The 15,368-nt window shown below is 39.9% G+C and overlaps 1 protein-coding gene across 1 annotated transcript in view; it reads left to right on the top strand.

The window, feature by feature from the left end:
* adam11 (ADAM metallopeptidase domain 11) overlaps nucleotides 1-15,368 on the top strand; it is a 365,266-nt gene that overhangs the window by 254,075 nt on the left and 95,823 nt on the right. The window contains exon 18 of the mRNA XM_059955670.1: nucleotides 10,524-10,604. Coding sequence (XP_059811653.1) covers nucleotides 10,524-10,604 — 81 coding nt within the window. The remainder of the gene's footprint in view (nucleotides 1-10,523; nucleotides 10,605-15,368) is intronic.

Raw genomic sequence — 15,368 nt, 5'->3', positions numbered from 1 at the left:
TGTGAGAGGAGTTGGCCAAAGTAAATTGGAAGGAGCTGCTGGCAGGGATGTCAGCAGAGCAGCAATGGTGTGAGTTTCTGGGAAAAATGAGGAAGGTGCAGTATAGATGTCTTCCAAAAATGAAGAAATACCCAAATGGCAAACTTGTACAACCATGGCTGGCAAGGGAAGTCAAAGCTAATGTAAAAACAAAAGAGAGGGCATACAACAAAGCAAAGATTAGTGGGAAGATAGAGGATTGGGAAGTTTTTAACAACCTAAAGAGCAACTAGAAGAATCATTAGAAGAGAAAATATGAAATATGAAAGCAAACTAACAAATAATATCAAAGTATTTAGTCAAAGTTTTTTCAAGTCTGTTAAAAAAAAGAGAAATGAGAGTGGATATAGGACTGCTAGAAAATGAGGCAGGAGAAATAATAATGGAAGACAAGGAGATGGCTGATGAACTAAATGAGTATTTTACGTCAGTCTTCACTGTGCAAGACACTAGCAGTATGCCTGATGTTGTGATGTTGTTGTCTGTGAAGGAAGAGAAGTGGGTGCATTTACTATTACAAGGGAGAAGGTGCTCAAAAAGCTGAAAGACCTAAAGGTACAAAAGTCATCCAGACCAGATGCACTGCATCCTAACGATCTGAAAGAGATGGCTGTGGAGGCATTAGAAATGATCTTTCAAAAATCATTGGACTCTGGCATGGTGCCTCAAGACTGGAAAATTGCAAATGTCATTCCACTCTTTATGAAAGGAGGAAGGCAGCACGAGGGAAATTATAGACCAGTTAACCTGACTTCAGTGGTTAGGAAGATGTTGGAGTCAATGTTAAGGATGAGGTGATTGAATACTTGGTGACACAGGACAAGATAGTACAAAGTCAGCATGGCTTCCTTCAGGGAAAATCAGCAAATTTACTAACCCATCCCTCCACTTCCTCATCCAGGTCATTTATAAAAATCACAAAGAATAAGGGTCCCAGAACAGATCCCTGCGGCACACCGCTGGTCACTGACCTCCATGCAGAATATGACCTATTTACAATCACTCTTTGCTTTCTGTGGCAAGCCAGTTCTGGATCCACAAAGCAATGTCCCCTTGGATCCCATGCCTCCTTACTTTCTCAATAAGCCTTGCATGGGGAACCTTATCAAATGCCTTACTGAAATCCATAAACACTACATCCACTGCTCTACCTTCATCAATGTGTTTTGTTATATCCAATGGTAAAGGAGATAGAGTTGTGATCACTACATCCAAAATGCTCTCCCACCAAGATATCTGACACCTGACCAGGGTCATTTCCCAATACCAGATCAAGTACAACCTCTCCTCTAGTTGGTTTATCTACATATTACATCAGGAAACCTTCCTGAACACATCTAACAAACTCCACCCCATCTAAACCCCTTGCACTAAGGAGATGTCAGTCAATATTAGGAAAGTTAAAATCACCCATCACAACAACCCTATTATTATTGCACTGTTCCAGAATCCTCCTCCCTATCTGCTCCTCGAAGTCTGTGTTACAATTGGGGGAGTCTATAAAAAACACCCAGCAGAGTTATTGCCTCCTTCCTGTTTCTGACTTCCACCCACAGAGACTCAGTAGACAATCCCTCCATGACTTCCCCCTTTTCTGCAGCTGTGTCACTATCCCTGATTTTCAATACCACACCCCTCCCTCCCTGTCCTTCTTGAAACATCTCAAGCCCAGTACATTTAGCACCATTCCTGTCCCTGAGATACCCAAGTCTCTGTAATGCCCACAATATCATAGTTCCAAGTATTGACCTATGCTCTAAGTTCCTCCAGCTTATTTATGATACTCCTTGCGTTAAAGTAGACACATCTCAAATCATCAGGCTGAGTTTATCTTTACTCTATCATCTACACATCCTTCTTCACAAACTCCCTACAAGCTGTCTCTACTTGTGCTCCAACCACCCGCATCCTCTGACTCTTCACTTTGGTTCCCACCCCCTGCAAATCTAGTTTAAACCCTTCCCAATTGCATTGGCAAACCTCCGTCCCAGGATATTGGTTCCCCTCTAGTTCAGGTGCCACCAATCCCACATGTACAGGTCACCCCTTCCCAGAAAAGGGTCCAATGATCCAAAAACTTGAAACCCTGCCCCATCTCCTCAGCCACTCATTCATCTGCATTATCTCCCTGATCTGACCTTCCCTAGCTTGTGGCACCAGCAGTAATCTGGAGATTACCACTTTAGAGGTCCTTCTCTTCAGCCTCATCCCTAACTGCCTAAACTTACTGCACAGGACCTCTACCCCTCTCCTGCCTATGTCATTGGTACCAACATGTACCACGACCTCTGGCTGCTCACCCTCCCCTTCGAGAATATTCTGCAGCTGCTCAGAGATATCCTGGACCCTAGCACCCGGGACACAACACACTATCCTGATGTCTCTTGTGCTGCCACAGAATCTCCTATCTGTCCACAGAGTCCCCCATGACTACTGCTCCACCTGACTTCACCCTACTCTTCTGAGGCTCAGAGCTGACCTCAGTGCTATTGGTCTGGCTGCTGCTGCCTTGCCTAGATAGGTTACCCCCTCATCAGTATCCAAAGGGGTATAACTGTTGGTCAGGGGAATGGCCACAGGGGGACCCTGTACTGACTTCCTTCTCCCTTTACCTCTCTCGGTGTTCACCCATCTACTCCCCAAATTCTGCACTCTGGGTGTAACCACCTGCTCAAAAGTCATATCTATCAATTGTTTTGACTCCTGGATGATCCTAAGTTCATCCAGCTCCAGTTCCAGTTCCTTAATGTGGTCTTCCATGAGCTGGAGTTGGCTGCACTTCCCATGAGTGTAGTCATCAGGGAGACCATCAGGTTCCATGAATCTCACATCCTACAGGAGGAGCATCCCACTGCCATATCTGCCATCCTGCCTGCACTGTACAAAAAGCAACCAGCAATAACAATAGGAAAAACTAACCCTTCTAATCTGTTTCTTTGGCCCCTCCTCATTGAAGCCTCTGAGTTCCCATTCTGACTCTAGCCCCGATTCCAATGATGGCCGCTCCACTAGACCCTATCTCTCTTTTATGTTTTAAAAAATATGAAAAAAGCCCACGCAAGGAGAAAGAACTCACTGTGTTTGGTGGTGCTCTGCCTTCCGCTGCTGCCGATGCCTCTGAAATGTCCCAGGCCTGCACACTAGCTACTGGCTACTGTGTCTCTCTCCCATTTAGATGCAGATGCAAAAAATCCAATTAAGATCTCCCCCATCTCTTTTAGCTCCATGAACATATTACATCTCTGATCTTCCAGAGGACCAATTTTATTTTTTTATTTATTTGTTTATTTGTAAAGAAGAGTAGGCCCTTCTGGCCCTTTGAGTCACGCCACCCAGCAAACCCTGGTTTAACCCTAGCCTAATCATGGGACAATTCACAATAACTAATTATCCTACCAATTGGTATATGAGAGGAAACCAGAGTACCCAGAGGAAATCCACGCGGTCACAGGGAGAATATACAAACTCCTTATATAGGCGGGAATTAAACCCAGGTCATTGGTAAATCATTGTGATAACCACTATGCTATCGTGCTGTATCTTATCACTCTTGAGACACAGAGCCAGACTCAGTGCCAGAGACCTAACCACTGTGGCTTTCCTCTGCCAGGTCATCGCCCCAACGGTATTCAAAGTGATACACCTGTTGTTGAAGGGGATAGCCACAGGGGTACTTTGCACTGGTAAATTAATCCCTTTCCCCTTTCTGAATCTCACCCTGTGTCCTGTGTGTAACTACCTCTCTATGTGTCCTATCTTTAACATTTTAGCCTCCTGAATGATCTGGAGTTCACCCATTTCCAGCTCCAACTCCTGTTAGAAGCTGCAGCTGGATGCACTTCTTGTAGTTGTAGTAATCAGGGACACAGGAGGTCTCACTACCTTCCCACATTCTGCAAGAAGAACCATCCACTATTCTGTCTGGCAACCCACTACTCTAAATGTGCAATAAGAAAGAAAGAATGAATAATGAAAAAAAAATAATCTACCTATGGCCTATGCCTCTCCTCGCTGAAGCCCCAATGAGCCAAAACCTCAACTTCCCACACTAACACTGTCCCACTGCAATACTGACCCACTCCCAAGATGGCCACTTCACTACTTCTTCTTCTTTGTGTTTTTACGGCAGTTGGCATCCACACTGTTGCATTACTGCCATCTTCAGGATTTACTGTCCCTCATTGTCCATTCACTTGCCTGCCTAAAGTCGTCTGTCCAGTCCCGTCACCCTTAAAAAAACTAAACAACCATTTCCTCCCCTGATCACTCTCCCCACATTCCAATAAACCTTTAACTCTGTTCTCTACCAGTCCTATTTTGCGTAATTGTTGTAGCATTTGTTGTCTTTCCTGTGCAAATTTCCTGCATGAAATAAGGATATGCTATACTGTTTCAGTCTCTTGACATAGATCACAAAAAACTGTCGGATGTTTATTTATGATGGCCAGAGTACCATTAAGGTTGCTGTGCCCAATTCTCAATCTACTTATAATTACTTGCTCCTTCCGCTTTACTCCCCTACTCCTTCCCATATCTACTCTGTTCTGAATTGAATGTAAATGTCTTCCTTTTATTGCTCTATCCCAATGCTGCTGCAACTGTTGATTTATCCTTCTCCACACTATGCTCTTCCCCTCTGATTTTGATAGTTTAATATTGACCTCTACAGATCTTTTTTTGACTGCTGCTTTTGCCAGCTTATCTGCTGTCTCATTTCCCATAATACCCGAATGCGCTGGAACCCACATGAATGCGATATTTTTTGCCTTGTGTAGCCAGTCTTGAATTTGCGAAGAGGACTTCATAAAGCAGATCCTGGTGTCCTCTAGCTGTACCCACCTTAATGCTTGCAAGAGCCGATACAGAATCGCTACATATCACAATATTATTACAATCAACTTGCTCACTCCATTCTAGTGCTAACAATATGGCAAACATTTCAACTGCATAAGCACTCAAGCAATCCGGCGTTCTCTTGTTAATTTCCACTTGATAACTTGGCACAACAATTGCAGACCCTGTTGCACCCTGGATCCTTCGATCCATCCGTAAAAATCTGTACATCTTTATATTTACATTCCCTATACCTATGATATTCACTGAGTATATTAGCCATTTCATTACTGCATTTAATCTTAAGCAAATCCGAATCTACAGAGGGATTTTCTAATACCCAGAAAGGTCTGACAGGCCACACCACACTTGAACAAAACTCTTTATCATATACACCCATAACTTTTGCTGTTTGTTGCTCTCCTGTTCAGCCAAAACTTTCTTTTCGTGTCCTTTCCTTCTCCCAGCATGTCTCCACCACCCTTTTTGTATGATGACTATCACCATGCCCCCTTAAGTTAATCCAGTAATTGGCCTCCAGCTGTTTACGTCACAGCCCCAGTGGTATTTCATTTACTTCAACTTGGCGTGCACACACTGGGGAAGTTCTAAGCGCTCCCAAGCACAACCTTAGGACCCGAGCTTGCACAATATCCAGTTCTGCTAACACAGATTTTGCTGCTGACTCGAATGCAATACTTCCATAATCTAATCTTGATCTTATTAATGCTATATAAATATACTTAAGTGATGCAAAATCAGCACCCTATTCCAAACCAGCAAGACACCTCATGACATTTACCACATTTTTACATTTAGCAACTACATATCTAACATGTTCTCTCCATGTTAATCTCAAATCAAAGTGCACTCCCAAAAACCAAAAACTTTCAACTCTCTCCAGGTTACTTCCATACAGAGTCAAATTAACTCCCCAGAGCTTTTTCCTTGTAAAGAACATGGTTTTTGTATTCTCCACTGAAAATTTAACACCCCACTTTGCCCCCCACTCTTCAAATTGATTAATTCCATCTTGCATTTTCATAACTATATGTTCAATATTTTCCCTCTTTTCCACAAAGTCCCATCATCTGCAAACAATGACCTCCCCACTTCTGTTGGTATATTTACGAATATATCATTTGATCAAAATAGAGAATAAAGTTGGAGTCGCTACACTCCCCTGAGGCGTCCCGTTTTCTACAACATACTGGCTTGATAGCTCTGATCCTATCTTCACCTGAATAGTTCTCCCATTTAAAAAGTCCTTAATCCAACTGAACATTGCCCCCCGCCTGATTCCCATTAAATGGAGCTTGATTAGGAGCCCCTCCTTCCATAACATATCATAAGCTTCCTCAACATAAAAAAAACATGCAACCACTGTCTCTTTATTTACTTGTGCTTTCCTGATTTCATCCTCTAGACACACCACTGGATCCATAGTATTCCTTCCTTTCCTGAACCCACTTTGATACGTAGCCACCATATATCTACTTTCCAGAAAGAACACTAACCTCTCATTGATCATACGGATCATACATTCCATAAGTTTACATATATGAGATGTCAAGGCAATTGGCCTGTAATTTCCTGGCCTGCTGGCATCTTTTCCAGATTTCCTTATTGGAATAATTATTGCCTCTTTCCAGCTCCCTGGTATTCTCCCTTCATCCCATTGTTATACAGAAGCAGTAGTTTCTCCAGACTTCCTTCACTCGGGTGTTTTATCATACTATAGCATATTTCATCTTTACCTGGTGTAGTCTTTCCTGTTCTATCTAGTGCCTTTCTTAATTCTCCCATGCTGAAAGGAACATCTTGCACACCGTCAAGGTTAGTTTTCCTACATAAAGCCTCCATATTTTCAGCTTTTGTTCTCTCTCTACCTCTTCTTCCCTTCTCAGACAAATTATCAGAACTATGTACTTGCCAACAACTCTGCCTTTTGCTTATTTGTTACTGCAGTCACATTTCCATCCACCAGAACTGGGTACCTCCACTCTCTCCCTCCCATCCTTTTTATCATCCCCCCACACCTCTCCTACTTGGGTTGTGTTTCCTATTGAATCACAATACTTTTTCCAGTGCGTCCTTTTAGCATGTCTAATTGTCCTCCTTACTACTGCCTGAGCTTGTTTGTACTGAATCAAATGTTGGAAGTTATGAGTTCGTTTAACTAATTTAAAAGCCTTATTTCTATTTCTCACTGCTTCCTTACAATTATCATCCCACCATGGCATTACTCTTTGCTTTGTTCCTCCTTTACTTTTAGGAATGGATTCTAATACAGCTGATATTATACCTTGTTTTAATATGCTGTCAAGTGTTTCTTTGTCCATCTCATCACTGACCTGACTTAGATTCCAGAAACTTCTCCCAATTGGCTTTCTCAAGGATCCATTTCCCACCTATATTCTCTGTGACCAATGAGGCAGAAATATTTATCTTGCACCAGATTGGGTAATAATCACTCTCTACAGTTCCTTCTTGGTACATTAACCACTCACATACTGATGCAATAGCATTTGATACTAATGTAAGATCAAGCACAGATTCTTTACCTGTATTAACATCAATTTTAGTACTACTGCCATCATTTAGGCACTTCTCATCTAGCAACTCCTCTATTACTTGACCATTGATGTCTGTTCTGTTGCTCCCTCGTAATACATTATGTCCATTAAAATCACCACAGCAAACAATGTTACTACTATTCTGCCCTTTTATCTCCTCAAGCTTGTTTAACTCTAGCCTTTTGCATGGATAATAATAATTCACAATCACCAACTCTTTCCTTTCAGCCCATACTTTTACTACCACATACTCTTGTTCACTTCCTATACCTAGTATTCTATAAGGAATACCTTGCTTTACAAAAGTTGCACATCCTCCCCCTCCCCCCTTTCTTGCCTTACTGACTCATAACCATATAAAACAAAATCTAAATTAGGTTTTAACCAGGTCTCCTGGATACACACAACATCTGGATTTTCTCTGCTACCAGCTATAAACTGCTTGAAATCTTGTCCATTACTAATCAGGCTTCTTGCATTCCATTGAAGTAGCATTATTAGTAATATCAACCCACACATACTGTCTCTTGACTTGACTGTACCCTGAGTTCATCATTTATCTCTTCCCATTTTAATCCTATCATACCCAAATGGTGCTCTGCAGCTTTCACAATAATCTGAATCCTTTCAGTTTTAGATTTGATCTCACAAGTTGCATTTACCACTCCTGCTATAAAGGTCACCAATTTCTTCTTTTCTATCCATGCATTCTTCTTATCTTGTCTTTCTTTAGCTGCTACTTGCTCTTTGCTACATCCTCCCTCATTCATTTACTTCTGTCCTGCCAACTTGACTGCCTCAGCATATGAGACATTTTCCTTCACCCTTATCTTCTGCACCTCCACCTCTTTTTTCACCACTTCACATCCCCAGTACACTACACTATGGTTACCTCCACAATTACAGAACTTTGGTCCCACTCCCTCTCCACATTTGCTGTATTCATGTTCCCCACCACACCTTGTACATCTTCTCTTTCCTTTGCACACTTTGGCCACATGCCCAAACTCCTGGCAATTGAAACACCTCATAGGTTTTGGTATATATTCTCATACATTGTATCTCAGAAACCCAAAGTATAACTCCTTTGGAGGCACCTTATCCTCAAATTCTACCAGAACAGTTTCAGTCTCCCTTTTCTCTGCTCCCTTTGTCATTCTCTTCATACTCTTCACTGAACTATTCCTAACCCTTAAGTTCTCTACTAGCTCCTTCATATTAACACTGAGGGGAACCCCAGAGATGACCCCCTTGCAACCATTGACCCTTTATGCTCCAACTCTTACAGCCCTGGACACCTTGACTTTCCCAACATTAGTCACCTTCATTGCCTTCTCCATCTGCTCTTTAGTTTTACATCCTATCAGCAGGTTTCCATCTCCTAAAATTCTCACATGGCTCACTTCCCCTACTTGCCCTCTGATGATTTTTGTTAAATTAAGCAGATTGATTTTCTTTACTCCCCCTTCCCCCTCAAATCTTACCACTACATTTAGCAATTTTGCCCTCGGGCCCTTCTCTTCAACTTCTCTTCCCTCATTTTCCAATCCACCTACACTAGACCCACCTCCTTTCTTTCTCTTCCGACCCATCACCTTCTTATTCTTAGTCCCTCTTCCCACTCAAACTCCACGCTGCTGCTGTCACCATCAGTCCCCCTCCCTGCCATCCTATCGGAGTTTGCAAGGAACCATGTACGAATATCGTTCCAGACCTATACAGGCCGTCGGTCAATATTTCCACAGAATTTCCCCCACAACACCCCAGCAGTCCAGCCACCAGCCACCAGCCCCCACCAGCAGCCTCAGCCAGCCACTTCACTAAAAAAAACTTACTTTTATTGGTCCTTAACAAGTACCTATTATGTGTAATCCGATGTCTCCTTGGGAATTGTGGCATGCAAAATGTGCCAAATGCTCCCCACCCTCTTCTTTTAAACTATCTCTCCCCCCAAGCAATCTGCTGAGACTTTGGACTGAGGCATACTTCATTAAATAAACTTTACACCATTTGGCTCCATAATCTATGGCTGTCACTGTGTTCCAGTGTCAATTCTTTACAGCTGCATTAAACATAGTAAGACCTTATCAACATTTACAATCACTCTTTCACAAATGGGAATCTATCGTCCAATATTATCTCACTTCTCTGTAAGAGATAAAGCTCTTCCTCGGGGGAGAAAAGGTGGAGGGGTAGGTACTGCTGAGGAAGCAATGCAATTGCAGAAGCACTGAGACAAATTGGAAGAATGGGCAAAAAGTGGCAGATGGAATACCGTGTTGGAAAATCTATGATAATGCATTTTGGTAAAAGGAACAATAGTGAGGACTATTATCTCAATGGGGAGAAGATTCAAACATCAGAGATGCAGAGGGACTTAGGAGTCCTCATGCAGAACTCCCAGAAAGTTAATTTACAGGTTGAGTCTGTGGTAAAGAAGGCAAATGCAATGTTGGCATTTATTTCAAGGGGAATGGACTATAAAAACAAGGAGATAATGCTGAGCCTTTATAAGACACTAGTCAGACCACACTTGGTGTATTATCAACAGTTTTGATATCACAGAAAGGATGTGTTGTCATTGGAGAGAGTCCAGAGGAAATTCACATGGATGATTTTGGGAATGAAGGGGTTAACATATGAAGAGCATTTGGCAGCTTTGGGCCTGTACTCACTGGAATTTAGAAGAATGTGTGGGGATCTTTTTGAAACCTACCACATTTTAAAAGAACTAGATAAGGTGGATGTGGAGAGGATGTTTCTTATGGTGGGGGTATCCAGAACTGGAGGACATAGCCTCAAAATTGAGAGCCGACCTTTTAGAACAGAGTTAGGAGAAATTTTTTAGCCAGAGAGTATCCAGTGAATCTGTGGAACGCTCTGCCACAGACAGCTGTGGAGACCAAGTCCATGGGTATATTTGAAGTGAAAATTTATATTTTCCTGATTGGTCAGGCCATCAAAGGATATGGTGAGAGGGCAGGTGTATGGTGTTGAGTGGGATCCGGGATCAGCCATGATGGAATGGCAGGGCAGACTCAATGGGCTGAAGCTCTGAATCCTTTTCTTTTCTAGTATGAACCACGTGGAGCAATTTGCAGGCAGGTCATGAATGACTGTGATATTGCAGAGACTTGCACAGGGGATTCCAGCCAGGTAGGTGAACTTTTTTGCTTCTCACAGAAATCTCATGTATTAGTGATCCTGTTATTTTAAAAACAAATGGAGATACATTCTTAACAGCTATTTAGGATATTCCTGCTTTTTAAAATTTTTTAATGTTGACAACACTGCAACTTTAGCTCTATATATGTTTTTGGTGGGGAATGATAATTATAATGGATATTTGCATTTCTTCATCCTAGCATTAGGAATTGTGATTACATAGAATGAAAAGTATGGTTGTGTAGACTAAAAATAAACATTAGTAAGTTGATTACAAAATTGAATTCAGATATGAAAGAACATAAGACTTAGCTAAGTAGCTTTTGCTATCACTTACACCATTCACAGTATAGTACTCCCTTTGATTTTCTGAGGTACGGTTTTGTACATTTAGTCTCTGATCTCCACACTTAATAAATATCACAGCAAAGGGGAGACTGTCACAATGTGTTGAGACTTTGTGACAGTATTAGAATAAGTGAAAGATATAGGTTTTGTAAAGTCTTTTGGAGATGAAGAGGAATGGCGAGGTAAAGGTAATACAGAAAATAGGGCAAAGTGAATTTGATGGAGTTGGGGGTGGTGTGGGAAAAGGACAAACTCCCAAATTCAGAGAAGCAAAGGACAGTAGAAGAGAAACAAGATGAAGAGATGGGAGAGGACATGGTCATTAAGTACTTGAAGATGAAATTGAGGTGTGCATTTTGTACAGTACATTGGTCTACAACCAATTGTTCCTGACTGAGTATTTATTTGAACAAATATTTCAATCACATTATGGAGGAAAGGAAAAACAAGTAAGTTCATTTCAGACTCTTAACTTTTTAAGTAATACATTTAGTTACACATGGTATTTGTCAATCACACATTTGTCAACAATGCCTCTGGATATTTCAAAGGCATTGTTGGGTCCATTGTATTTTTATTCAGTGGAAGTCAGTTCAACTTTGTCTGTTTCTGTAAAACTTCTGTTGAAATACCCCATATCTATAAGACAGAAGAGTAGAATTAGGCCATTGGGCTCATTCAGTCTGCTCCACTGTTCCAGCATGGCTAATTTACTTTCTCTCTCAAACCTATTTACTTGCCTTCCCTCCAAGACCTTTAATTTCATGACTAATCTGAAATTTATCAACCTCCACTATAAATATATCTATATAAATATATAAATAGACTTGGCCTCCACAGCTGTCTGTGTCAATGAATTCCACAGACTCACCATACTCTGGCTAAAGATATTCCTCCTCATCTTTATCCTAAAGGGAAGTCCTTCTGTTTTGAGGCTGTGCTCTCTGGTCCTACTAATGGAAACATTCTCACCCCATCCACTCTATCTAGAACTTTTAATATTCAGTAGGTTTCAATGAGATCCCCCTCATTCTTCTGAACTCCAGTGAGTACAGGCTCAGAGCCATCAAACACTCCTTATATGTTAACTATTTCTTTCCTGAGATCATTGTCATAAACCTCCTCCAGAACTTTTCCAATGCCAGCACATCTTTTCTGAGATAAAGGGTCCAAAATTGCTCACAATTCTCCAACTATTAAGCCTTAGCTTTACATCCTTGCTATTATATTCTAGTCTACTTGAAATAAATACTAACATTGCATTTGGTTTCCTAATTGCCAGTTCAACCTACATGTTAACCTTTAGGGAATCCTGCACAAGGACCCTCAAGTCCATTTGCGACCCAGACTTTTGAATTTTCTCCCTATTTAGAAAATAGGCCGCTCTTTTATTCCTTCAACCAAAATGCATGACCATGCAATTTATGACACACTATATTCCATCTGCCACTTCTTTGCCCATTCTCCTAATCTGTCTAAGTCCTTCAGCAGACTCCCTGCTTCCTCATCACTACTTGAATAGTTGCCTCTCCAACTATATTTGCATTATCTGCAAATTTGGCCACAAAGCCATCAATTCCATCATCCAGATCATTAACATATAACATGAAAAGAAGCAGATCAACTTCAACCCTGCAGAATGCCACTAGTCAACCAAAAAAGACCCCTTTATTCCCACTCTATGCCTTCTGCCAGTCAGCAAATCTTCTATCCATGCTACTGGGGAGGGGCCCTCCCTTGTTCAGGGTCAACCATGGACATTGTATCCCAGATGTCTACGTGATACACATGCCAGGGCAGTACGATATGGAAAGCATGCTGTTGCCCATGTAGTAGGCTCTCTTTCTCTCCATGCAACTGATGAATCCAAAGGTACGATAGAAATCAATACAGTTTGGCACCAGTGGCATCACAGGAGTTGCTTGTCAGTGTTCTTTCTAAATCTTTTTATTAGTATTAGTAATATGGACAGAATACAAATGATATATTGATAAAGAAATTACCAACATACACATTCCATTACATATGAAAAAAAAACATACATAATAGTTACAATATATATGGGTTTACCAAGACCTAAGCCATAAGATATATGTATGGACATAGTAAATCTAAATATTTCATAATGTATAATATAAAGAAAACAGAAAAAGGAAAGAAAAAAAAAACAAAAAAAAATTTTATAATGCAAAACTAGCTAATCTAATAACTATAACTAATAAGTAATAAAAAAAAGAAACAAAAAAAAGAGAAGAAAAAAAAAGGGGGGCTGTTTATAATATCTCACAAAAATAAGTATTCATCAATGCCGTCACTTCCGGTCCTCTCAAAATACATAAGCTAAAAGCTGGGAAATCAAATGAACTTGGCACAGGGTCATATTACATCATATGAAAATGTTGAATAAATGGCCTCCATAACTTTTCAAATTTAATAGAAGTCTCAAAAGTACCACTTCTAATTTTTTCTAAATTTAAACATAACATAGTTTGAGAGAACCAATTAAATACAGTGGGAGGATCAATTTCTTTCCAATTCAACAATATAGATCTTCTAGCCATCAGAGTTAGAAATGCAATCATTCGACGGGCTGAAGAAGATAAATGCAGTGAGTCTAACATTGGTAAACCAAAAATTGCGGTAATAGGATGAGGTTGTACATCGATATTCAAAACCGCAGAAATAATATCAAAAATATCTTTCCAATATTTCTCCAAAAATGAACACGACCAAAACATATGAGTTAAAGACGCAATTTCAGAATGACATCTATCACAAATAGGACTTATATGAGAGTAAAAACGAGCTAATTTATCCTTGGACATATGGGCCCTATGTACGACCTTAAATTGTATTAGTGAATGTTTGGCACATAACGATGATGTATTAACTAATTGAAGAATTCTATCCCAATTCTCACTAGAAATACTAAAACTAAGCTCTCTTTCCCAATCCTTTTTAGTCTTATAAAGAGGCTCTGAACGTATCTTCATAATTATATTATAAAGTTTTGAAATAAGCCCTTTTTGAAAAGGGTCTAATTCAAATAAACTCTCCAAAGTATCTGAAGGCACAAAATTTGGAAACGTAGAGAGTACAGAACTTAAAAAATGTCTAGTCTGTAAATATCTAAAAAAATGAAATCTCGGCAAGTTGTATTTGTTGGATAATTGCTCAAAAGACATGAAACAATTATCTAAAAATAAATCAGAAAATCTTAGTAATCCCTTAGTTTTCCAAGCCGAATAAGCTTGATCTATAATGGAAGGGTGAAAAAAACAATTAGATACAATAGGACTATTTAAAACTAATTGAGTCAACCCAAAAAATCTCCGAAATTGAAACCATATATGCAAAATATGTTTAACTATCGGGTTGTCAATTCGTTTCGGCAATTTAGAAAGAGCAAAAGGGAGAGAAGTCCCTAAAATAGAACCCAGAGCATAAGCTGATACCGATTTAGTTTCTAAACTCACCCAACAATGGCCAAAAGATCCACCCCCATCTTTCAACCAACATAACAAGTATCTAATATTAACTGCCCAATAGTAAAATCTGAAATTAGGTAATGCTAACCCGCCTTCCTTTTTTGTCTTCTGTAAATATGTTTTACCTAACCTGGGATTTTTATTCTGCCATATATATGAAGAAATTTTAGAGTCAACATTAGTAAAAAAAGATTTCGGGATAAAAATTGGTATCGCTTGAAAAATATATAAAAACTTAGGTAAAATAACCATCTTAATAGCATTAATCCTACCTATTAGAGATAGAGACAAAGGTGACCACTTAGTAAACAAACCTTTAATCTGATCAATTAAGGGTAAAAAATTAAATCCAAATAAATCTTTATGGTTCTTTGTGATTTTGATCCCTAAATAAGTAAAAGAGTCATTAACTAATTTAAAGGGTAAATTTCCATAAATTGGGACCCGTTTATTTAATGGAAACAATTCACTTTTATTAAGATTTAACTTATACCCAGAAAACTCACTAAATTGAGCCAATAATGATAAAACTGCTGGAATGGATTTCTCCGGGTTAGAAATGAATAGTAATAAATCATCTGCATACAAAGATAACTTATGAATATCTGTCCCACGATTAATACCCAAAATATCCTGTGATTGTCTGATGGCAATTGCCAAAGGTTCTAAGGCAATGTTAAATAGTAATGGACTAAGAGGACATCCCTGTCTAGTGCCCCGAAATAGGCGAAAAAAGGATCTTTGATTATTGGTAACCACTGAGGCTACTGGAGTATGATAAATCAATTTAATCCATGATATAAATATCGGACTAAAATTAAACTTCTCCAACACATTAAATAAGTAAGGCCATTCAACTCTGTCAAATGCTTTCTCCGCATCTAATGAAATCACGCATTCTGAAGTATCATGTGAGGGA

The sequence above is a fragment of the Hypanus sabinus genome, chromosome X1 (genome assembly GCF_030144855.1).
Source record: "Hypanus sabinus isolate sHypSab1 chromosome X1, sHypSab1.hap1, whole genome shotgun sequence".
Lineage (NCBI taxonomy): Eukaryota > Metazoa > Chordata > Chondrichthyes > Myliobatiformes > Dasyatidae > Hypanus > Hypanus sabinus.
This window is presented reverse-complemented; position numbering and strand designations above follow the sequence as displayed.